Below are 27122 nucleotides of genomic sequence, written 5' to 3' on the forward strand. Positions count from 1 at the left end.
TATTGGCCTAAGATTCCATGCAACTCCAGGAACAATATGGACTTGGTTGTCTCTTTATGTCCTTCAATAGTATACTGTGTTAAGATTATGACATGGAAATTGTACCATTGTTGATGATACTTTGAAAGCTATTTTTTGAGAGAAGTACTCTAATATAGAGTTGTAGAATCTTGATTTGTATTATAATTTTTGGGAGTTTTCAAGTGTGTATATACACATACATTTTGTTTTGCAATGTTAAATATTTGGCTTAATTAGGAAAAGACAACTGACATGTTTTGGATTTTTACTTCTAGAATCCCTAAGCAAATTAGCCCATGGTGAGTTGCACTACTTCTGGAGTTAGAATTTGACAATAATCTCACAATTGCTAATATTTTATTAAGAGCATTTCAGGGTGCACTTACACCACAAAATAAATGCAATTTGACACCACTTTAACTGCCATGGTTCAGTACTATGTCATCCTGGGATTTCTAGTTTGTACTTTGCAAGAAAAGCTAAAACCCTTATAAAGCTACAACTGCCACAATTCTATAGCATTGAGCTGTATTAATTCTACAATGCATATGCACCCACAGTGTAGCAAATAGCCTGTTAAGATTTTCTCATACCCCTCACATATTGTGTGAAATCGGAACACCAAACACTCTTTTTAGTTTTTCCATCCACATCATTCAAAAAACTGAATTTGCAAAATTAATGGATCATGTGCTTATGAAATTAAGTGCATATACACACACAACACAAGCACAACACAACAAATGGATAGATCACAAAGACACACAATCCACCCAACACTACTTTTTTATTAGCCCTTGCAATCTCAACAGTGTTCACATCTTTAGATTTTGAACATTTTACTGACATGTGCAAAAATTGTCTTTAAAATGTAGAAAATCTCTCAGAGACCGACAAAATCTCACATTCCTTCAGTGGGGAAACCATTTTATTTTTTAATCCTTTAAAATTATAAGGATCAATCCAGCCAAGATTTACATTCCTATATCCTGAGGGCCACATTTGTCCACTGGCTGCTGATTTAATGGAATTATGTGTTTCAACAATAACAGTGAGATGTTTGCCCACATCCATATGCTTAAAAGAAATCTGGTGGGTGATGTAATCTGTAGAACAATTCTATTCATTTGCTCATAAATGTTGATACAGCACTCTGATGCTGCATCTACCAAAACCTTTTCTGTTAAATACATCAAATCCAGGAATGAAGATTCCCGCTGTTTCTATGACAGCATTTGTAAGAGTCTAAATTATATTTATGGGTTATTTGTTTCTACTGATGAAACATTTTTCATATGTTATAGAAATGATAATAATTGAGCAGCATATGGGTCCATGTTTATGTGCCTGTGCAATAGTTCTACGATCATGCAACCTAGACATGTGAAACAGGCGAAAGATATTGAGGCAATCTGAACATTTTGTATCTTCTGGTTATTTGATTTTTAAAATGTATTAATTAATTATGGTTCATACAGTCTGTCTATAGCTTGCAGTACCATTTTCAGTCTCCAGGCGCCAGTCTTGGAATGGTTTCCCCCCCCCCCCCCCACCAGTGGGCTTCTTGGAAGCTCTGTGTCCTGCAGCTCTCTGCAGGGCCTCCAGTTTTTCAAATTGTTCAAAGATACAGAGAGATGAAGGGAAAAGATCTAATCAGTTGATAAGGAAAGCAAGGGAAAGGTGAGTGAACACTGAGAGAAAGGAATAAAAATTTCAGCAAGAAAGAAAATGAGAGGAAGGGAGAGGGAAATAGAGAAAGTCCTGAGCATTCTTTGGAACAAAATGATAGCAAAGCATTTTTGGGATCTTTTGAAACAAACACTGATGCTCTGCTCATGAGTGGCAGACCAACTTTTCCAAAGCCAGGATTTGTCTACAGCAAGGGCTATCTATTCTTAATTCAGTGAAAGCAGAATGACCAGTAAATGAACGTATTTACTGAAAATATGTATTCCCAATTTTTTTTCTGTTACAAATATAAGCTGAAATCTACTTGGTACAAAATACAAGTTGAAAGAAACATTACATATAATAATATGAGAAATATAATAAAACAATACATGTATTATGTGACTTATAACCTGTATACAGGCTTTCATGATTCCAACAGATCAGTGATTTGGTTCAAACCAACATAAAGCACCAGCCATAATCTCTCTCACTCTATAATTCCTTTTACAAAAAAGTCAGGGCAGAATGAAATGTTATTTTTATATGCCAGAGTAATGGAACTTGGTAGTACTCTCTTGTAAATACTTGAGTTTCAAAGCATAAGTGTATGATGCTAGTTGATGCTGAAATCAAATTTCTCTCAATACAGTTGAAACATCTTAAAGATTTTAGTTTTCTGTCTCCCGCTAGACTTGATTGCTTCTAGCAGTTTTTAGCTGTTCTATTTCTAGCAGATGCCGTTTCTGATGGGATAAATCTAGGATTGTCAGCTCTCCCAACCAGGCTCTTTTCCTTTTATGGCCTATTAAATGTATTTGGGCTTCCTGCTTCATAAATATGCATGGATAGAATTGTCATGTTGGATTGTTATTAATATTACTTTACTTAGGCGATCCCTCGTAGTTCGAGGATGATGGTCTTCCATCTCTGTTGTATTTTTCTTGGAAGATGCCTGTGCGTGTTTTTTTTAATGTGTGGAGGTCGGTGCATGGCTGGTCAACACACAGTCTTCACAGAGTGAGGTCCCAGCAGTGGTGTGATTAAAACAATGAGAGTGGCTTTTCAGTCTGTTGCAGCCTCTTTCCGCCTTCACAGCCGTTGTAACATGTAACATGTTATCCTCTGCCTGCTCTGCTGTTGAGGTCTTAGGGTCTTTGGATTGTTCTTGGTCTGGATTGCATGACTCCAGTGGTTGTGCCCTCAAGGTTCATTGGAACACGCAAGCCCCCTCACCACGGCAAGGTGACAATCCATCGAGGGGGGTTATTAATATTACTACAGTATTGTTACAATTATCGTTATCATCTTTGCCATCTTCCCCAAAATATTTAGTGATCCTTCACAGCATTGTGATTTTTTTTTATCGTTTTGGCAGAGTAAGGGAACATTCAGCAACTGGGTTATTTAAAAATGTGGTCAATTCAGGGAACTGGTAAATGACAGAGAGTGGGAAACATTGTTTTTGTGCTCTCCGGATAAAGTTGGTGTTTTTTTAAAATCAAAATGTTTTGATGCTTTGTTTATCATGTTTTATTAAAACATCAGAGTGTTTCCCCTGTGGCATCATTAGGGTCTACTACCTATGACAGCACTCTGAAATATTTCCTCATTAGCTAGATTTTTAAAAATTGAATGACATGGTTTGGGCAACTATGACTGATGTTTTGGCATGTAATGCTTAATGACATCACCAAGCCTTCCTCTTGTGACATCATTAGGAACCATCTCTAGGTTTTGACCTGGGAATTAAAAATGCGCCAGAGCAGACAACTCTGCATGAGCTCATGTAATAATGTCTGGAATTTCAAATGCAACAAACTGATCTTTATTAATTAAATTAACTGGCACTGTCTGGTTCAGGTGGAAGTCAAGCATAAATGCCACATGTTTTCCTGCCTTTCCAGTGGAAATCTATTGGAAGCTTTTAATGTATATTGTAAACATAAAAACACATCAATGAAGTATTCGAAAACCAATACTTTGGTTTTAGTGGACATAACCCCAAGGCACAAATGGATTTTATGCCAGCATGTCATAGAATAAACCATCTTATTTGCTGAAGTAGAGAAAACTGTAGGGATTTCAATGAAGTTTTATTACTCCAAAGAAGTACAGTTAATTAAACCTATACTTTTAGTTCTAAAATTATTGTTCAGGTGCTAAAATTGGGGGTGCAGGGTTGATAGTAACAAAGACTTGAAAACCAGACAAAATGAATTCTTCTGCAACTTTATTCACTTCCATCTAGAATGCCTGCAGTTCTTCTCTGTATAGAATCTGTTTGGCCATTAATTAAGAAAAGAGCAGATTATGTTCAGTTCAAGCACTTTAAGTGAATTGCTACTCTGTCAAATGAACATCTTCTAGCATTGTGTTACATAGAAATGAGCTATAATTACTATCGGGAGCTGAATATACAAAAGCTTCTATGTAGCTACTACTCCAATGAATTGAATTCTGCTTTGAATATGATGCAATTAAGGGACTGGCTAGTCTGAATAGATTCTAGAAAGCACTTACAATTATTTAAGATCTCTACATTTTCTCCATAATTTTTTTCTTGAAAATGAGCAAACATTTTACAGCTAATTATCTCATGAAACATATGCCAATTTGCCTTTAGAGCATACTACAACTTTTTAAAATTGGGGCAAGGCCACATTAAGTATTCTGTATTGTAAGATTTGTGGCGTTTTGCGTGTGTGTGTGAACATTGGTGGCAAGTATGTGCAAAAACATTTTCATGCAAAAAACACCCTCTCAAAATATTCCCATTCTTTTACAGAGAGGTGCTGACCATTTTTGGCTTGATTTTTTTTTATACGCCAAAGCTATGTGGCTATCCAGAAATAATTTTTTTGTGTGTTCATAAAAATGTGGCAGGTGATTGAATACAAACCATGATTTTTACACACACCCACATGTAATTTTGGGGGAAAAAACATAATCTTTAGAGCTATCTGGCAATAACTCTAGAAATATTCCTTTTCTCAAGCAAGAGGAAAAAATCTATAGAAAATAATTGTCATCATATATGAACACAAAATAATTGATTCTTTACATTTGTAGTGTTGGCATCCAGTTCTTCACCATTTGGTACATTGGCTGCTGTTTATTGGTTTCTGATTTGGGTTCTGGAAATTTTGGACACAGTTTAACCCTTTTTTGTCTAAGAATTACATTTTTGTATACAGTTTTGCAGTTTTCCTGGCCCAGGCTGATGGCACAGACAGAGTGATGCCAATTTACTCTGACAAATTGGTGTATAGACCCAAGAATGTCTTTTGACTTATAGCCATCTTTCATAAGATATAATACAATTTATAACAACTCACTAATAAAACTTGGCCCAGTTATGTTGAAAACATAGGACTCACTGATGGTATCTGTCCTAGAAATGAATCTAGTTAGGGTTTTTTAAAATAAGTTTTTGTCTTCTTTTATATCTGCAGCTGATTTTGTCTGCTTTCCTACACTACTGTTTCTCCTTTAATGCCATTTCATCTACAATCATCATGGAGTTTTTTCATTCACTTGACAGCAGGAAACATAGCTTCAATCATCACACTTTATGAAGTTTCTAGTGAACAGTGCTTTCACAGAAATATGTATTTCTGCCAAGTTGCTTAAATTTATCTTTATTTTTATAACAGGGGGCAAGCATCATCTGGTCCATTTTCCATCTAAATGATGCTGGAACAATGAAATATACTGTTTTATTTTCAAGGCATTTTATTTTAAAGTATGCAAAATTGCCTTTCTATTTGTTTTAAAAAGATAGATGAGTGAGTCAACAGGCCTTCAGTTAGTTGAACACGACTAACTTTGATTTTAATGGGTGTGCTCAGACACGGGATTTCTCTAAGACAACTGTTATCAATTTGTGACTGGTTCATATTTATGATCTCTACCTATTCATCTCTACCTGGTGGCACAGTGCGTTAAAGCTCTGAGCTGCTGAACTTGCGGACCAAAAATTCCCAGGTTCAAATCCCGGGAGCAGAATGAGCACCCGCTGTTAGCCCCAGCTCTTGCCAACCTAGCAGTTCGAAAACATGCAAATGTGAGTAGATTAATAGGTACCACTCCGGCAGGAAGGTAACGTCGCTTCATGCAGTCATGCCGGCCACATGACCTTGGAGATGTCTATGGACAACGCTGGCTCTTCGGCTTAGAAATGGAAATGAGCACCAACCCCCAGAGTCAGTCACGACTGGACTTAACGTCAGGGGAAACCTTTACCTTTACCTACCTATTCATTAGTTTGTGGAATTCATAGGAACCGTGAAAGTCCTCCAGTTCTTACTTATTGTGCAGCTGATGCTATGATTAATGGGTAAATGCTTCCTTATTGATTAGGAAACAGCTGGCTCACCTTCCTTGCACAAATGATCTCTAGCATGAGAGGGAATTACACAACTGCTCACAGGAGGAATGGAAACAAGTCATCTGCTTCCCAATCAATAGAGGAATAGACCCTTGCTGAATGCAGCAGTTGCTATCTGGAAAGTGAGGATTGGAAAGTTGGGCTGGAAGATGCTACTTAACTAGGTAACTAGGGTGGTTAAAGTAGCTAATTCTGGTCTTAATATATAACTGGGACTTAGTTGTACTCCAGTCCAATGCTCACTGCTGAAATAATTCTATCATATTCTTGCTATTTAAGTTACTAATTAGGCATACTGCCTTGCCAATCTTATTTTTGAAGCCCCATATGTTCCTCATAGTTTGTGATAAAACTAAACATCTGATCAGTGTAACAACTGTTGCAATAATTTTGGAACAAATGTGAAGCTTTAATGTCTTCTTTTGTTTCTTGCCCCTTGTGTCCTTTCTGTGCTTGTGGTTCCTGAAAACATTTCATGTACATGCATTGCAATATTGTCACTTAGCAATGCTCCTAAAAGTTCTGCTATTTATATTTTCAGAATGCAAAGTATGTTCAAACTTGCAAATGACTGTAGTGTTTGTGAGCTTTGCAAGAATAATACACAACAACTGGTATCAAGGAGAGAGGGAATCAATAAAACGGGTTGGAAAAACAATCCATGCCCTTTAGTAGATCACGTGCTGTCACCATTTCTATAAACAGGAATATGACGCTGGTTTAATGCATCTTTAGCATAATCTTAATTATAATGCCATATATAAGCAATTGAAAGTGTATGTAACTTTCATTAAAGTATTACCATACTGGCTAGGACAGTGTTTGGCCCTCAGTGTTCGCCAACACATTCAGTATAGTAATATTTTTGAAATGGCCTTTTAGAATCAGTGCAAAGTCCAGTCTTTACAATAACATATATTAGAGATGCTACTATAACACTGAAACATGATCCTTTATACACATTCTAATTTTATTATCTTTGCTTTGTATAGATAAAATATTCAAGCATACTAAAACTCTCCTTGAGAAATTAAACACACACACACACAAAGCCCAAATGTTTTGACTGTGTTAATGAATCTAATTTATAAAGCCATGTTCAGCCCTATGGCATTTTTGTTGGCAACAGTTGTTTCCATATGGGAGAGTTAAAAAAGATGTTTTCAATTTGTTCCTAGTTCGCATTTTCAAGTTTGAGCCAATAACAACATTATATGAATTATAATGAACTTTGGAACATTATCCTGACAGTTTTTGTAGATGTTTTTACTGTATTAAGGAACTAATTTCCTACAGTCACGGAAATAGTGAATTGCCAAAGTGAGTCAACTACACATTTTCTCTAAGATTTGAAAATAATACAACTCTGACATATGTAGTAAACATGCTCTTATGAACTGAGACCAGTTCTGGTTCCTGAATGCATGCTTACCATTTGCTTTGGAACACAGTATTGCTTTCTAAGATTAAATAACCATCATTGCTGGTCACTGCCATTTTCCCATCCGGGCAATCAAAAGGCCAGATGTAGCTCCATGTTGGAAACAGTAGAGGAGGTCAGTTCTTTTTTCGGGACCTCATTCCATCGGGGGGGGGGGGGGGGAGAGACAGGGGAAACTGTCTTGTTTCACTCCATTATGTTGAGGCCCCATGCCTTTCTGTTTTCAGGGATGGCAGTCATCCCACATGCTTTCTCTGCTTCCATTCATCTTCTCTTGTTGGAAGTCGGGTAGCACCTGAATCCAGTGCATGCAGTCTTCACTCCATTTCCCTGCATTGCCGCAACAGAGTTCCACAGGCAACGATTGGAAGTAGCCTTACGTCAGGGGTCCTCAAACTTTTTAAGTGGAGGGCCGGTTCATGGTCCCTCAAGCTGTTGAGGGGGCCGAATTATCATTTGAAAAAAAATATGAACAAATTCCTATGCACACTGCACATGTCTTATTTGTAGTGCAAAAACAACAACAACAACTATTTATTTATTTACTACATTTATACCCCATCCTCTCTCACCCCAAAGGGGAATCGGAGCGGCTTACAAGTTGTATGTACCTACAATATATTATATTATTGGCATAGCACAATATTAGCATTATATATTACTATATTGTTCTATGCCACTACCATAATTTAATATATATTTAATATATAATGTATAATTAATATTATTATATTGTATAATTATTAGTATTATATTGTATTACATTATAATATTAGTATCAATATTATATGTATACAAAATATATTCAATTATTACCATAGCACAATATTAGTAAATGAAAGAACAATACAATATTTAAAAATAAAAACAATTTTAACCAACATAAACCTATCAGGATTTCAATGGGAAGTGTGGTCCTGCTTCTGCCCAATGAAATAGTCAAGTTCAGTTGGATTCTTGGTATTGTGTGCCTTCAAGTCATTTCAGACTTTGGGCGAGGTGAAGTCTAAAACTGAGGGGAGGGGCCAGGTAAATGACCTTGGAGGGTCATTTACCCTTAGTTTGGGGACCCCTGCCTTACGTCATGTGGTGGCCTCTGTGGTGCTCTGCTTTGGCAGTGCAGAGAAATGAAGCAAAGACTGCATAAAATGGGGAAAGGTGAGAGCTTAGGCCCCTTCTACAGTGCCCTTATCTCCCAGGATGTGATCACAGATTATATGCTTATTGCAGATTATATGGTGATGGAGACTCATAAAATCCAGTTCAAGCAGATAACCTGGGATCAGATCCTGGGAAATAAGGACACTGTAGAAGGGGGCTAAGCTCTCATCTTTCACCATTTTATTCAGAGAAGTGGTTGGTTCTTTTTTTATTTATTTATTTACAGTATTTATATTCCGCCCTTCTCACCCCGAAGGGGACTCAGGGCGGATCACATTATATACATATAGGGCAAATATTCAATGCCCATATACACATAGAACCGAGACAGAGACAAACACAGAGGCAATTTAACCTTCTCCTGAGGGGATGTTCGATTCTGGCCAGAGGGGAGAGCAGCTGCTTCATCATCCACTGTGACGGCACTTCCTCATTCCAATGTTGTAAATTAGTTAAATTTGCCTCCCCACTTTATAAGTGGTACCTTTTTTCCTACTTGATAGATGCAACTATATTTTGGGTTGCTAGGTCAGCAACGAGCAGGGGCTATTTTTAATTTTTTTTAATTGACGGGTGCACACCCTGCCACGGGCTGGCCTTGAACTCATGACCTCATGGTCAGAGTGATTTATTGCAGCAGGCTGCTCACCAGCCTGCGCCACAGCCCGGCCCCTTTTGATAAGGTACAGTATTTACCTTGACCTATTTTTGTGGTTGATTTTTTGAGCTATATATGAGTATTTAATTATACAGTATTTAATTAGCTTATGGCATAAATACAGAATCATTTTCCATAATGTATGAAGCACCATCTTTGAACAAGTAATGAAAGTGAATATGCTGGTACAGTTTGCATTGTGTTTTGTTACTCATATCTGTATGCAGAAAAATAAATTAAACATCAGATTATCAGTATTTTAACAGAGAAACAATCAACAGAAGTGAGCAATAAAATTAAAATAAAGAGATATGGTTGCATCAATGTTGCCAGACCTATCCATGAAAAATGTGGTCTTCTCAGGGAAAGCTCTTACATATAGAGTAGTATTTTGCAATGTGTATAACTGAAAGGCAGGTATCTGAAATATTTAAACAGTTTGCACAAGGAAATATTAATTGAGTTTTGGTTTACTTTGGTTTGGTTTTGATGTGATATAAAATAGTTGGGTTGCTGGCAGATTTTTAAAATACAGTTTAAATGTGTTGGCTACCGTCCAAATTCAGTCACACTTAGGGTAGACCAACTGAAATCAATGAAATTTGAGTTAATCATGACTACTTTAACATTAATTCCATGAATTTTAATTATGCAATGCTTTTGATACAAAATAAATAAATATATTTTAATGGGCCCTTTTAAAAACATGACCACGTTCGTATCCAATCCAATGAATTGGATGAAAAAGAAATGCTTAATGATAACAGAATATTTTGACAAAAGTTTGAATAGCTAGAATTCAGCAGTTGCTCCCATGTGGTATGAGGGCTAGTTTGGCCAAGAGTTAAGTCCTACTATTTGAATAATGTGACTTAATCCCAAAGAGACATGTTCTTTTGAAGCGTCCTGGTGCTAAAAACAAACAGTATTCATCTAGCCCTGTCTTAATGCCACTGTGCATTAAACTGAAGAAAACAAATATGTGTCAACTAGTGTGTGTGTGTGGTATGAGAAAGAGAGTGAGAGAGAGAGAGGACTATGCTGCCATTGGAGAGTGACACTTATTTTTCTAGCTGCATGCTTCATGGGTGACTCCATGTCCAACACAGCCATATGAATAAATGATGCCAGCTTCCTAGTGATATAAAAATTGTGATCAGAGTGCTTTTCATCAAAGATAACAAGACCTTTCCAAAGTCATGTTGTTTCAAATGGCTCTGGTATTATTTGGCTATAGCGATATGCACTTACTTTTCTTAGGTGCAACAAATTTGTAGTTTCCCTTTCCATTATGGGAAAAATAGAGGACACTTTCTACTAATTCCAAAAACTTTGTCTACTCATCCAAGCATCACTATTTCAATAAACATTAAAGCGGTTAGTCATTGTATAGATTGCAGCAATTTGATAGTTTTCCAAGTCAAGGACTGTGGATGTAATATTAAAGGCAAGTTAGGTTTGGGGGAAGGCATCTTTCACAGGATATTCACACTTTGTGCTAGAAGGCTGTCAACAAAACTGACAGTAGACTATGAAGCAGCTGTGACAGTCCTTTGTAGAGATTTGAAACTGAGAGTCTATGATGTTCACCTAAAGCAACATGAAAGACACATTATACATTCTGCCTTTATTTTGTATTGAAGGTCTGATAGCAAGATGGAGAAAAATGTCATTGCATTACAATCCAATAAAGAATTAAAACAATCAGAAATTTCTGGGATTAATGATCAAAGTTCAGCCAAGAGCGGTATATTTGGTAGAATAAGCTGTCTATGGTGAGTTGCCGAAACTTGGTAAATGAATAAAACTGGCCTGTGCAAGTATTGCTAACAAGCCAAAAGCCAGATCTGGTTTTATATGATCCAAACTGCTTATCCATGGATGTTGTTAAATGTTGTGAATGGTAGATATGAAATTGGCTCAGGAAATTCCAGTTGCTGGACTATGTAAAACAACACGGATATAAAATATGTTTGCCTCAATCATGTGTCTCTAGTAGTCACAATGAGTTAAGCCCTTGTGCCGGCAGGGCTGCTGGCCAAAGGGTCAGCGGTTCAAATCCAGGGAGCAGGGTGAGCTCCCATCTGTCAGCTCCAGCAGGGACATGAGAGAAGCCTCCTACATCCAGGCATCCCCTGGGCAACTTCCTTGCTGACAACCAATTCTCTCACACCAGAAGCAACGTGCAGTTTCTCAAGTTGCTCCAGACACGAAAAAAACCCACTAAAACACAGACAGTTATCTGCAAAAGTGTGTGACTCCCCCAAGATCACCCAATGGGTTTCCACGGCAGAGTGGAGAATTGAACTCTGGCCTCCAGAGCCATAGTCCAACACTCAAACCACTATACCACATAAACTCTACTCCCTATTTTTTCCTTTCTGTACCACAGTTCTGGAATTCAATTTACAACTATGGCCCATATGAATACAACATAATTCAACATTTGTACACAGCTGAGCAAGAGAGAAATTTAACTACAAACTAAGGTGTACGCATAAAAGTTTGCATTACAATCATGCAATCAGGAATAATTTAAGAATTAATTAGAAAAGCGAACTTCATTGTCTGCCTTTTTCTAGCTGTTTCTAAGGTACACAATCAGATCATCAAGGATTATCATATGGAGATTAACACTTTATTCATAATCTTGGAAATATTTTACTTAACAAAGATTTGGAGCAGGTTTTCTCTCTGTTGTTGCCATAGTTTCATCATTATTGCTGTCTGGGGTCTACAGTAGATGTTGCAATCAGATTTATTCAAATCAGTGATTACTAGACCTAACTGAAGCAACGTCACTACAGTTAGGCTATAAAGCAAGTTAAACATATGATCATAGACATGACCTTCATTTGACAGCCATCATGTCCAGTCCACTATAAAAAACATGGATCCAGAGTTTGTCTGATTGTCCCAACCTAGAAGCAGCAATGCATCTGGTTGGGCGAATGAAGCAATGTTTGATCTGGAAGATCACTTCAGCATCTACTGTGATAATGTAAGACTCTTCAGAGTGGTTAGAATTTGAAGAACCATTTAGAGAATCAGATTGGAAACATGTCTCAAAAGACAATTTATATAAAAGAAAATCTGAATGTGGAGATCTTATGTGTTCTCTGGCTGATAGCTTCAGTGCTGTGTGTGTGTGTGCATGCAAGGATAGTTCCTAATCCGTGTAGCAAGCAAAGTACAATAGGCTTGATCCATGTAATGATGTAAAATAAATCTTCCATATGGTCTCTGACTTAGGTAAACCAGACAGGAGAGTTCCATATTTTTAATGAATGAATTGCAAGTGAGCATTGCCAATTGTAGTGTTAGCTTTGCTGATCTCTTCTCGGTATAGTTTTTCTGTTTATCAAACTAAGGAATAAAATCATGCATTACGCCTATATTTAACATAGTTCTTATATAGATATAACAGTGTTACTGATTTTTACATACCAATGAGTCAGTGAAGAACCTACATTAAGCTTGAGTTTAATTTTATTTATGTCTTAAAAGTGTTTTACTTAAAAGTCCATTTTGTGTTCATATTTAGAGAAAATAATTACATGGATAAAAAAGTTACTGTGTAGCCATTTCTTTATTCTGTTGTCCCTATGGCAGCACCTTTTCTGCTCCAGTTGTTACATTTCTCACCAAGCTGAAAACAATGTGCTGAAGAGTGCAGGAAGAGTAAGGCGAGAGGAGAGAAGATAAGTTTCTTCTTTACTCTGACTTCCAAAGCTTATGTCACTGTCGTCATAAACACTGCCATCTTTAAAAAAATTGAGAAGAAAGGAGTCACCTTTACTCCAAACTCATTTTTCCCCTTTCCACACTCACCTCGGAAATTTTAAAGTACTATATTCATAACTTGGATTACCCATTATATGTCCTTTTTATGGCAATCTTCACACATATGCAGACACATCTATATGAGATAAGAGTCCTCAAATTGCACAAAGGTGTATTCATTGACCTGTAAACTGACATTCTGTGTCCCCGGAGAAGGAACATTTGCACAAATTTCAACAAATTGCACTGAGAGAGAGGGAATGGTAAAAAAAAAATACCTGTATTGGTCTGCTATTTTATTCCTCTTCTCATTATGGCCTGCCTGCAAATTTCATGTAGAACAACACACAATCTGTCTACTGTTTTTCCCCCAATTAAAATCCCACCATCATAGGCAAAGATCTGGATTTCTGAATCCAAATTCAGGTTTAGATCTTAGTCAAATTTGATGGCCTCCAAACTGATCAAAGACATTTTCTCTGTTACCTCAATTTGCTGAACCAATTGAAATTACTAAAATTAAACTGAAGTGTGTGCTCAATATCTGTTGTAGATGCACAGCCAATTGAAATATCACTTGATACTTGAAAACCAAGAAGCAAAGATGTATATTTCAGAGATGGGCAGATTTCTCTGGCCTTTCAGAATAATACCATGGCTATTAGCACCTCATTCATTTCCTCTGCTGTGGTTCATACATGTAAAGTTTCCATCAGAATACTCCCCCTGAGCTTAACTTTTATCAACAGTGAGCTTTCATACTGGTCTGCCAGTACATGGGCATATTTAAATTAATCAAAATCAATCCCTATGTTTTATTTCTCAAATACTTTTGAATTACACATCTCTAAAGCTTCTGGTGGCGAAGTGTGTTAACGCACTGAGCTGCTGAACTTGCAGACTGAAAGGTCCCAGGTTCAAATCCCGGGAGCGGAGTGAGCGCCCACTGTTAGCTCCAGCTTCTGCCAACCTAGCAGTTCGAAAACATGCCAATGTGAGTAGATCAATAGGTACAGCTCTGGTGGGAAGGTAACAGCGTTCCATGCAGTCATGCTGGCCACATGACCTTGGAGGTGTCTACGGACAATGCCGGCTCTTCAGCTTAGAAATAGAGATGAGCACCAACCCCCAGAGTCAGGCATGACTGGACTTAACATCAGGGGAAACCTTTACCTTTACCTTTAAAGCTTCCTTTATATGTGTGTCAAACTTTAGGTAACTATGGCCCCTTCTACGCTGCCGTATATCTCAAGATCTGATCCCAGATTATCTGCTTTAAACTGAATTATATGAGTCTCCACTGCCAGATAATCTGAGATAAGAAGATAATCTGGGAACAGATCCTGGGATATAGTGGCAATGTGGAGGAGGTATTGTTTCAGCATCTTGGAGGGTATGGCTCATCCTCCTTTAGTGTTACAGGTACATTTCAATGTATAGCCTGACTCTGTAACTTCCTAATAGTAGTTACATCCTGGGAATGTTCAAGTGAGGACTGTTATGATCTTCTCCCATGGTTCATCTCATCATAGATTAATCAGCACCCATTACCCAGCTCTGCAAATCTGTGTCATTCTAAGCATATGACAGGCGGACTTTCTTAGTACAGTTGCTCCTGAATAATTAGAATAGTCCTATATTGTTACAGTATTCTAGTGTCAGATGAGCTAAGCTAAAGCCAGTTTTAGTTGGTTAGATATGTACATCTTCTCTTGATTTTTCCAAGTGTTAACCTTTGATACTCATTTTGTGCAGGAAGACACTCTAGGGATCACCACTCATTTTTAAAATTCTTTGTTCATATTAATAATTGATAGTGGCTTGGACTAGATATAGCCAATGCGGGCTTTTGCCTAAATTGTAGAAAGAATCCTCCCTGCAGATGAACACATATAAAAGGGAGACAAAATAAACAGTCAATGTCCTAGTAATTGTTTTCATTTCTCAGCCAGAACTGAGATTGAGTCTTCCAGATTCTTACAGAAAATTGGGTCAGGTTTTGAAAACCTTTCTCAGAGAATGAAACATGGAAATATGCTGCTCCAACTTCTTATTGCTTAATTACTTTTCTTTCTGACATTTCAGTGACCATCAGCATGCAACAATCATTGCAGAGATATGGGTTGGAAGACAATAAAGGAAGAGCTTCACATAACAAGGCTCCACATAATCAGTTGAATTAGTTATGCATAATTAAAGTGATGAAAATGTATTATTTGAAATGAAAATACTTTGCCCCAGATTAGTTATTTAAAACAGATTGCTCTACATTGAGCTTTCCATATTTGGTAATAGTTAGTGCTTTAGGCTGTGGTACAACATCACAGTGACTTTTTCTTGGAATAAGTTCCACTGTACATTATGGAACATTTTTGCCATGCTTGTTATATCTCAAAAGGACCACTATGCATGTATTTTATTGCCACAATTGAAAAGGAAGAATAAAGGCTTCTTGGCCAGTGCATGGCATTCATATTAAATTAAGTCAGGGCTACATTATGGAGTTACTGAAAGCAGGGCTTCTTCAGATTTTTGTGACTTCTTTCCATCTGAAAAACTTTTACAGCTTCAGGTTTATCAGTGTATAAAAGAGGTATACAAATAAAACATCAATCATAATAAACTAGCATTTGCGAGGCTTGCTAAACAGACTGATTTCACTTTTTGTGGAGTACAGCTGAAGCATTTTCTGCAGAGTCCACTGTAAACATTGCACATTGTTGTTAACAAGTTTTGTGTAAATGGATGGCATTCAGAAACCTTGCTAATTTTTTCATGATCCTAACATTGAGTTAAAGGTTGTGAGTCAGAACACACAGTTTTAAAAGCAGTGACCCAGGAGAGGGCAACATGGCCTTGCTAGGCCTCAGGAATAACTGGTAATACAGGTCAGAAAGAGTCTGTGAATTCAAAGATAGTCTGAGAATCCACTCTTTTGGTTAATCATGACCTAATATGAAAATTCAAACTTTCCTTGTCAGATGTTCTAGGCAGCAAGGATGAGCCATATTTTTCCTCATTCAAGAACCTTATTTCTATTCTTAATTCAGTTGCTAGAAAGTTTCCAGGGAGAATAAGATGTATGCATCACTTGTCATATCCAGATGGTAAGTTAGTAAATAGTTTCACCAAAGTAACCACTGCCCCTAGGATACCTCGAAGAATGTAATTTAATTAATCATTTTCCACAGCCAGATGGTTGTTATTCCAGCCAACACACACGGCCTTTTGCACTGATTATAGTTGTTCTTTCTATACCTACTTACCTTATTCTGTTAAGATTCATTGACAGCCAAGTGGGGTTGAATATCAGATTTAAAAATGGACATTGGAGAGCTCTGACATTTTTATTTCCATTGTGAATATTAATATTTTATTTAATGCAGCTACCATTTATATATTTATGTGAATGTTTGCTACTCAATTTTAATTAGTTTAAGGGTTAGAAGTGAAACAAATCCATTTCCTATTTTTACATTTTGTGTTGTAATATTGATAGAAAAATCTAGTTAGTACTAGCCTCATGCATTTGTATGGAATCGCTATTTCTATTAGTCCCATTTGTATGGCCCCGTTTCTATTTCTGTCAACTGCTTTCAAAAATGGGTGCCTATATAAATGAGCTTTTCCATCCAAGGTCTGAAAAAAACAAAGATTTTTGGACATTGGGAGGCAAAGCGCCAGGGCCTGCACTTGTTGCTCATAGACCCAGCAGGCAGGGCCTACAGCTGAACACTCGACACCTGACTGTAGGGCCTGTGAGCTAGGCCTATGAGTGTTAAGCCAAAAATCAACCAAACAAATGGTCACCGTTCCCCTCTGTCTTTTGTTTCACTGCTCTTTCCGTTCCGGAGGGGGTTGTATCATTCAGTGCCATCCGAATGGACGGAACAGTACAGAAACACAAAAGAAACAGATGAAATGGTATTTGAGGCCAACTCTAGTGAGTACCTATTAGTCATTTTCAATTTTGGAGGACAGTTCATAACAAAAATAATTCATTTATTATTATTATTATTATTATTATTATTATTATTATTATTATTATTATTATTACTATTCTAAACTCTGGGATGCTTTCTCTTCACTGAGCAGAATTGGGATGTTGAGATTTCAAATCTGGTATGTGCATATGGAAGGCAGAAGTACATTTTTTTCACATCTTCCTCTTATTTTCGGCCCCAAGAAAATACCCAGACCACTCAGAGGGTTAGGAAACTCTGCTGGACAAACATGGGACAGAAGGGGAAAGGGAAGATGGTGGGAAATGGGATAAAGGCACCATCTGCATTTCTAGGTTTATATGAATGAAATGAATAAACTTTTTGTTCAGTGTCAGAGCATCATTTATCATCATCCAGAAAGTCCATTGTGACTTATCAGAATAAGCCTTGGCCTTATCAAGTTTGTTACAGTGATGGTTGCTCACCTCATGACAGTTTAGTTGAGAATCTATACTGCCATATAATACAGTGTAGTTTATCTGCATTGAAGATTATCTGCATTTATCTGCATTATTGTGGATGGGAGAAACATCAGTGTGGAAGAGCAAAATATTCTCCCATTGTCATGGGCTGATCATAATCTGAACAGTTTTAAATTAACCATAGCCTCCAACCTCTGCAGGGGTGGAGGACTCATTAAGATGGTCCGTACCAGGAGACTTATGGATCCAGATAGATTCCTGATGTCTCTTGAGGATTTTCCTGTCATGGTGGCTAACAATCCTGTTGATGCTCTGGTTGACCAAGAAGAGCAAGGATCCAGGGTGCACGAAGTTGCTCTCGCCTCTCCAAGGATCCCGTCGACATCATCAGGCTGAACAATCTAAAATGAATCCATCAAAACTGGACAAGCAGGTGCCTCAGCCCGTATTGCTTCTGCAACTAATAGACCAGCTGAGTTGTTTCGGGTGGTCGGGGAGCTTCTACAGCCTTGTGGGGAGGAGGAGACCCTCGACCATCTGACAACTCAATGTGACATGTTTGCACATCATTTTGCAGACAAAGTCTCTTGGATATGTTCCAACTTAGATGCCAGCTTTAGAGCAGTACCAAGCAATTATGATGTCAATGGGATCCTTGGAGCAGTGAGAGCGACTACATGCACCCTGGATCCTTACTCTTCTTGGCTTATCAAGCTTGCCAGGGGGGATTGGCTAATTGGTTTGTGAGAATTATAAATGCCTCTCTCGATCAGGGACATATTTTGCCTAACCTCAAACAGGCAATAATAAGATCAAGCCTGAAGAAGGTGCCCCTTGATTCCTCAATACTAAATAACTACTGGCCAATCTCCGTGCCTTAGATACTTCCAGATTAGATTACTGTAATGCACTCTACATGGGGTTGCCCTTGAAGACAGCCCAGAAACTACAATTGGTACAACAGTTGGCAGCCAGGTTGTTAACTGAAGTGAATTATAGGGAGTAGACAACCCCTCTATTAAAAAGCTCCACTACAAAGCCCTAAACAGTTTGGGTCCAGTCTATCTTTGCGATCGCATCTTTTGCTATGAACCTGTGCGAGCCTTAAGATCTGCTAGGGAGACGCTTCCCTCGCTCCCACCTCCGTCACAAGTGCAGTTGGTGGGGATGAGGGAGAAGGTCTCCTTGGTGGTGGCCCCCCGGCTCTGGAACTCCCCAGAGAGACTACATTAGCACCCACCCTGGCCACTTTCCGGAAAGACTTGAAAACGTGGTTCTTCCAATGTGCCTTTCACTAATCGGTTTACATTTTGACTTGGCCTTCAAGCCCTATTTAATATCTAGCCTTTTCCATTTTCTCACCAGTCCCGTCCCTGGAGGATATTGCTCAAGCCCTGGCCTGCCTTTTAGCTCTGACCATATCTACTGGGCTTGGCTAATGGTATCAGTTGTTGTTGAGGTTATGTTTTTAATTATGGCTTACATGTTCTTTTTAAAAAATTAAAAATAATTTTTATTAAATTCAACATTTATCCAAGTTGTGACATACATAACAAAAGGATGGGAAGTGAGTGGGGAATAAGGAAAAGAAGAACAAACATAAAGTGAGATACACAAAGAACAACCAATGACAGAAAAAAAGACAACATAATAATAATAATTAAAACTAAAAATACTTCCATCTATTGTATGGTGTATTACGTAGATTCAATCTGTCATCGTTTCTTCTTCTATGTACTTCCGTCTCCAGTTTCACAGTTCCATCTTTGTTTCTTGGTCTGGAACATTTATTTTCCTTATCCCAAAGTCATTTTTAACTTCATATTAATATTTTAATTTTCTCATTTTCTAAGTATCTTTTGATCAGTTCCCAGTCTGTTTGTCTTTTTTGGTCTACCTTGATTATTTGCTAACAAATAAGTAAACCTATCCATGTTTTTATGTGGTTATGCCTTGTACTGTAAATGTATTTTATGATGTTGCATTTTATTTTTTTGTTCCACTGGGCTTGGTTCCCATGTAAGCTGCCCTGCAGGGAGATGGGGCAGGATATAAGAATGAAGTTATTATTATTATTATTATTATTATTATTATTATTATTATTATTATTATTATTATCATCATTATATTAACTGCATTATATTAATCTTTACAGCCATATAATGAAATTCAATGCAGTTATGCATTATGAAACTGTATTATATGGCAGTGTAGATGGGGCTTGAGTATTTCTCATCTTTAAACCTAAAATAGTATGCCCATATTTTACTAGTTTCTTTGTGAGAATGCAATAGGGAGCCTTTTAAAGGCTTTACTGAAATCGAAATATGCTATATCCACAGCATTCCTTTCATCTACCAAGCTTGTAACGCTATCGAAAAAAGAGATAAGGCATAGTTTGGTCATTGTAGTCTCTTCCAACTCTATGATTCTGAGACTCATGCAGGAGGAAAAAAATCTGGATGAAAACCTTTCACCCTTATATTTGACACTTCTGCTCAAGGAGAGCTTTTTTATTTTTCTCTTTTTAAATGGTAAGCTGCAAGAAAGTACATAACAATTTGAAAGAGATTGAACGAGAGAGCAAGTACAGCAATTTTGTGTTTAAGCAGTCTACACAGTTGAGAGATTATAAAGTAAAGGTTACCTACCCAGTATCACCTTTATAGAAGGTGCTGACTGCCCTGATGGGTCAACATGGCTTGAATGGCAATACTCTCATCTGAGATATCTAGACTTTATATCACCAGTCAGTTTCTTTAACCTTTACAGCAATTCACCACTTCATAAGGAAACGAATACAATTTTCTGACATTTTTGCCCATTATTGTGTCTGGCTGGCAAATTCTACAGCTTTTTGCATCAAAATACCTGCAAGTGAGTTAGTCTGATCTGTTAGAATGTTCTTTAAATTAAATCTAGAGTTTAGAGTTTTGGTCACAGGGAATGCTTTGACGTAAGCATTGTACTTCTTGCATTTCTGAAGTTTTAATGATGTAATCAAACTGAACTTCATCACTAGTGACTTTCTCTACAAGAGTTAATTACAATGGCGATTAAATACTAGAGCGTATCACCAAGAAAAAAAAAGAGTCATTTTAGATTCCCTCCAAAATTGCATTTGAAATGTTCCAGCCTTGCAAGCTCAGGTCTTTCAAAAGTGGTCAAATTTTAATTTTTGTCAAAACCACACCAGTATTGATATGTTTTGTATATTACACCTTTTTACCTAAGTGCAATTGAATTTTGGTATATGCTTCAGTTTATGACAAAACATGACAAGCCAAATGTACTGGAACTTAGCGGTAATATGAGATACCTCTAACATTGTGAGCTGTCCCTCAGATGTCAATCATCCCAGTATTAGTTTTCAAAGAAGTGGCTGTGTGTCAGAACCCTGGCAGCAGAGCACCAATAACCATACACAGAGGCCAGTCTCTATCTAATATCTTTATTAAAGAAATATATAAAATCAATAAAAACAAGTGAAGAATATAGTTCAGAAGCAGACCTTTCAAATGAGGTCAAATATAGTCCAAAAATGTATTGTCCAATAAATGATATTAGAGTTCAAAGTTTTAATCCACTTGACCGAAACACACACTTTGCCAAGCAATAGTGTGGGGAAATAGCAGAGTCTTAGAGTCCAATGAAGCTTGACAACAAGGCTGGAAATAAACTTGATTCTTGACTAGATCCGTGACTGGAGACAAGGCAAAACATGAAGCATGAAGCAGGGTTCGTGGTAAAACCGCGAGGCAGGGCAAGGCTTGAAGCTTGATCCGGGAAGCAAGGAACTGGGATTACGAAGTCCACACACGGTCTCACTCCTGAAGCTGATCAATTGACTCCGCAAAGAATCCCTCTCGCCAAACACCTATATTGGGTCTCGTTTTCCCGCCAACAGAGCTCTTTCCCTAGAGAACGAGAAGCGAAACCCAACTCTGTCCAGATGTGTGACTCCTTAGAATTTCCCAAGGGAAGCAGGCCTAATCAGCTTGATTTTTGGCAGCGATGCGTAAACTCCTCCGTTGGGCTTCTCTGACTCCCCTTTCTCTAGAATAAGATTCTTTTCTGGGAAACGGAGGGGAGTTCTGCCCAAGGCCTGTTTGGCTGAATTCTTGAGGGCAAACATCAACATCCTGCAGGTGAAGGGACTCCAGCTCTTGCTGAACCGGCGAAAACCCCATGTTTTCCTCTTTGTCTGCCACAATAGTACTAGGAACAGGACTACAAGGCCCATGAGTCCTCACACTGTGTGTATGTCTCTTGCACCATGAAAAGAGGGATGGGGGGGGAGGAAATTAGCAGCACCTTTAGGACTAACTGGTTTTTATTTTAACATGAGCTTTTGTGGGTTGTAGATTGATATGAAGAAAAGCTCATGCTAAAATAAAAATCAATTAGTCTTCACACAGATTTCCCTTTATACCTCCCACTTCCTCCTTTTTATTTATAAATATAGTAATTACAGTGGAACGTCTACTTAAGAGCATCCCAACTTAAGAGTGTTTTGAGTTAAGAGCTATAGCTCACAATGGGTTTTCTTTGACATGAGAGCAGTGTTTTGAGTTAGAAGCTAGTGCCAGAGGGAGTGCTAGCGCGAGAATACAGAGGCTTCAAGGGAGCAGCCTCTGTGCCTCGTGTTCTTGTCTGCTTTGGGAGATTGCTGTCCACTTTCTTCTTTTCTGCTTTGAGGAACTTTGGGTTGATTTTGTGTGGTTTTTATTCCAGGTATGTTGGGCATCATGAAGAGGGAGAGGGAAAGGGAGCAAGACAGGCAGGGAGGCTAGAATAAGTACAATATGAAGATAATGATGCTTCTGCCCCTTCACTTTGTGCTTCGTGCTTCCAAGCCACAACTTTGTGCTTCTATCATTTTAAAGTTGATCTTTCTTTTTTATTGTTCTATGTGAATGTGCATTTATATGTTATTTGTTATTTATAAGGTACATTTTCTAATTTAAAAACACGTAACAAAAATGGGGTGGGTAGGTTTCAGGGGACCAGAATGGATTAATAGCATTTCAACTGGAATTTTGCTTTGAGATATGAGCATTTTGAGTTAAGAGCTTGGTGAAGGAATGGTTTAAATTCTTAAGTCAAGGGATCACTGTATAACACAAAGGTTTAACTAACCTTAGTACTACCTTGATTGTGTAGGGCAGACTAAAAAGTAATTGAAAAATTTGAGTCAGATACTTACTGAAAGCTATGAAGTACTCAGACCTACATATGTTTTAGTTATATTTTTCATTTGTTTCCTTTCAAATCTCTTGTAGTGAACTTATCTTGTCCAGCATTGATCTTGAAGCAACAGGAATGTGGGAATGTATGGTCAACAACTCCTATGGCAACATCTCTAAGCAGGTGGAAATAGTTGTACTAGAAACAGCTGCACCTTACTGTCCTGCTGAAAGAATAATTAACAATAAAGGAGATTTCAGGTATGATTTTGATTGATTGATTACAGTATGTATATCCCAACCAATAACTTGGGAGCTTAGAGCAGCACAGAATACAATTAGCTTAACCAAATTTAAACAATTTAGAATACAAATAATTTAAATAATTTATCCAGAATAAAACCACAGTATAGTACAACCCTTTTATCCATGGATTCAGTGTCTAGGTTTAATTTACCCACTCTCCAAACAAAGTGTAGGTAAATGATTTGTGGTGAATTCCATCATTATTGTGGTGAGGTCCTTAGATCAAAACATTGTCTATTAAAGCAGGCTAATGATAGCTTGGTGTATGATAGAAATTACTCATTTTCCTCCCATAATTGTATCCCTGCGAAGTTTAAATAATCCTTAGTGGCATTATGCTTGGAGTCTTATTAACTTAATTTTTACTTTTGAGAAAGGCTTTATTGTTTCACTGTCAGCAGAATGGAAATCTTGACAGAAGACACAACAGAAGGCGACACAGCCTTCTGAGAAGCAGAAAACATTGTCTTGCATCGAAAGGTTCAAGAGACCATCCCAGTAGACACATTGCATTTCTCCTCAGCACGGAGACGCTCAACTTGAGGTCTTTTATAATGAGTCACTTTTAAAATGTCTTAGATAAGCTTGTACTGAGTGCTACATAATGCAGCTTTCATTAAGAAACTCTTCAGTCCCTTGCCAGTAAATGTCATCGTCTTCTTTATAAATAAAAGATATATAAATGCTCAACTAACGCCAAAGGCGTTTTGCCATTTTATTTTCTATAAATCAAAAAAGCCAGGAATTCACATTTCTGTCCTTATTGATCATCCTTTAGAAAGTCCACACGAATTTATTTTAGAAATGTACATCAAAAGCATGCTGAGTCCATAGATTCCTTTGGCATTTCAAAGTAATGAATTCAGAATTCTAGAGAACATCTTTGAAACTAAAGTTAGCATTAACACCTGAAGCTTCCTTGAAAGGCTTCTCCTCTTGGATGCAGCTTGCATGCCAATAATTTATCATGAAAAGGTCTTTGAGGTTTTGATATTATAGCAAATAGGTAGGAAGCAAGATATCACTGCCACAAAAGCAAAACTCAGGAAAAAAACTTTTCATTTTAAAAAGAAACGGCAAGCATTAAATGTAATGGAAAAGGTGAGTCTTTTCAGCTGACAGGCCCAGGTGGTATTTGTAATTGAAAACTTTCTGTAAGGATTTGTAATGCATGCCTCAGTGAACAAAAGCTATTATGGAGTGATAGCTGGATTTGTTTTGTTTCTCTCTCATTATATTCTATTTTTAAAGTGGCAAACTGATGGTATACTAGCATTTCCTTATATTAAACCTTGATAATCCAGTATGGTAGTGTTACCATACATTTTTTCACTGTCAAAGAACCCATGTTATAGATAAAATGTCCTGCGTGTGGAGTCCCTTAAAATCATAGCAACACTTATATTTTTAACACATAAACCATTAGTGTAGTCAGTGGTTCACTAAAAGTGCATTCATTCCAAAAGCAAGGCAAAATAAATCAGGGTTAGAATGTCATAGACAGTGAAAATGTATAAGAAAGAACAGAGCATTTGTTTTCATTATTTATAAAATTCTGACCCTAATTTATTTTGATTTCAAAACCTTTTTTCTTCATAATGAGTTTTTTTTTTGTGCGTAGCAATGTGTGGAATATGAAGGCCCCTTTTCTTTCTGTTTGTAGTTTAGTTCAGATTTTAGAAGACGTGGCTCACTTAGGCTGGATCTACATTGTCCGATATCCCAGATCTGTTTATCCCAGATTATCTGGCAAGATAGATTCATACAGTCCAGTTCAAAGCAGATAATCTGGAATCAGATCCTAGGATATAGGGGAGTGTAGATCCAGCCTCATACTCTGTCAATGTATAATGTAGCACCACCTTTTAAAAAAGAATAACTTGGTCAAATAATTTGCATTAATGGCAGGTAGAAGTAATTCAAGGAGGTTCGTTATTATATAGAAGCCTCCTTCTATCATTTTTTGGTCTAAAATGTATATATATACACACATTCTGGAAGACTACATATTTTAGTCCTTTTCTAAGTGGTAAACCTTTGAACTGAAGGAACTTGTGTTGTGAACTGATCCTTCATTTGTTTCAAAAAATGCACCTATATATCAGAAATGATGCCTTAAATCAAACTGTGGGATGAGTCCCATTAAATCAATTACTTAATTGAGTCAATGAGCCAATCTATATGTCAATCCCATTGATTGTGGGAAGTTGTGATTTGGATTAGCAGTTTGATTTAGGGTGATATGCCCATATATTGGAGGAACGGCCCTAGTTGATCCTTCTTGCTGACAGTTACCTTTTTCTTTTTATGAAGTAGCATTCCACCAACATAAATATTTTTCCAGTTGCTGGAACTTTAATCTCATATGGTTTTTGAGATCTAAAAAGGAAAGTGATTACTGAGAGTCAGAAGAAAATCCATGCATATTATTTCTTTTTTCATTCTCTAGTATGTTGTCAAATCAGAATCCAAATAGTAACAAATCAGCCAAAGTGTGTTAGCTTTCAGTGTGGTATTTTATAATTTTTCACTCAAACACAAATTAATTATTTTCTCTGAAAGTAAAATTGAGCAAAGTAATGATTTCACAACTGCAGCTATCACTACAACTGTTGTTATGAATTATGTTGGCACTGATATACTGATAAATTACTATTTTAATTATTAATTGATTAATTGCTAATAATTAAAAGACAATAAGGTACTGCCGCCACACTTAATAGTGTAATAGGTATGCTGGAAAAATGGTGAGAAGAGAGGAAGAAGGAAAACTAAATTTTGTACAAAATGTAAAACTTAATATTATGATCTAATGAAATGGTAGGGAAGAACTGAGGCAATGAAGCAGGTGTTATTGTCAATGGTGGAGTAGCTAGAATGCTTTACCTGATTAATCTCTACTATGATTTCCTATGTAATCATTTGCACAGCAAAGCTGCAGTCTTCATGTGTCTCAAATTAACCTCGTGTTCACATATATTCTACAAATATCTCATGCTTTTTTATTGAAAATATATTTTTGGCACAGATTACCACATTGTAATACATTACCATGGAGAATCACTTGCAGCTTCTGGTTTCTAACTTCTAGCTTACATGTGCACAATGCAGTACCAGTTTATTTGGAAATCCCTCCAAGCTCACCAACCCATATTCCCTAGAAATATGAGGTGTGTTCAAAAGGTATCCAATCTTTATTCATAAAAAATATTTGTATTAAGATACAACGATCTTACACTAATCTCCTTCAAAATAGTCCCCTTGGTCTGCCACACACTTCTGCCACTTTCGGATGCAGTATTGAAACATCTCTTTTATGATGGCACATAGCTGGTCTGTTGCATTCTACATGATATCTTCTCTGGACTGAAATCTGATTTCTTTCAGGAGCATTTTCAGCTTGGGGAAAAACCAGAAGTCACACAGAGCCATGTCAGGAAAATAGGGAGCCTAAAGATTTATTTATTTATTTATTTATTTATTTATTTACTTACGTCATATTCTATCCTGCCTTTCTCACCCGAAGTGACTCAAGGCGGCTCAGGAAGCCAAACACAACACAGGAGTGTTGTATTTAGCCAGGAAATTCTGTATCAAATGTGAAGAGTGAGCGGGTGCATTATCCTGATGGATCTGCCAATTGCCTGTTGCCTACAGATCCATCCATTTGTGTTTCATAGCATTATGAAGGCAATGCAGAACCTCTTGGTAGTGCTCCTTGATGATGGTTGTTCCGTGTGGTATTTACTCAAGATGAACCACGCCACTGGAGTCAAAAAAGTCAGTCAGCATGACTTTGATTTCACTGCGGACCTGCTTTGTTTTTGTTTTGTTTTTTTGGCCTCGGGAATGTTGGATGTTTCCACTGTGATGACTGCAACTTGGTTTCTGGGTCGTACCAATAAACCCAGGACTCATCGTCAATGAACATTATATTGAAGAAGTTGGGATCACTGTTCAGTCTGCAGCGTGTCCTGTGCAATCTCCAAACAGAGTTGCTTCTGCTCAATTGTTAGCAGTTTTGGCATGAACTTCACTGAGATTCTCCTGAAGTCCAAATCCTCAGTTAAAATGGAATGAAC

The 27122-nt window shown here is 37.3% G+C and overlaps 1 protein-coding gene across 4 annotated transcripts in view; it reads left to right on the top strand.

The window, feature by feature from the left end:
• The window catches only part of adgra1 (adhesion G protein-coupled receptor A1), a 492840-nt gene that overhangs the window by 212944 nt on the left and 252774 nt on the right, over positions 1-27122 (top strand). For 3 of the 4 annotated variants that reach the window (XM_062976121.1, XM_062976119.1, XM_062976120.1), the window contains exon 8: positions 22831-22995. In XM_062976121.1, coding sequence (XP_062832191.1) covers positions 22831-22995 — 165 coding nt within the window. Of the gene's footprint in view, positions 1-10350; positions 17066-22830; positions 22996-27122 lie in introns of those variants that run through there. The other variant, XM_062976122.1, reaches the window with a different exon arrangement.

The sequence above is a fragment of the Anolis carolinensis genome, chromosome 3, assembly GCF_035594765.1.
Source record: "Anolis carolinensis isolate JA03-04 chromosome 3, rAnoCar3.1.pri, whole genome shotgun sequence".
In the NCBI taxonomy this organism is placed as follows: Eukaryota; Metazoa; Chordata; class Lepidosauria; order Squamata; family Dactyloidae; genus Anolis; species Anolis carolinensis.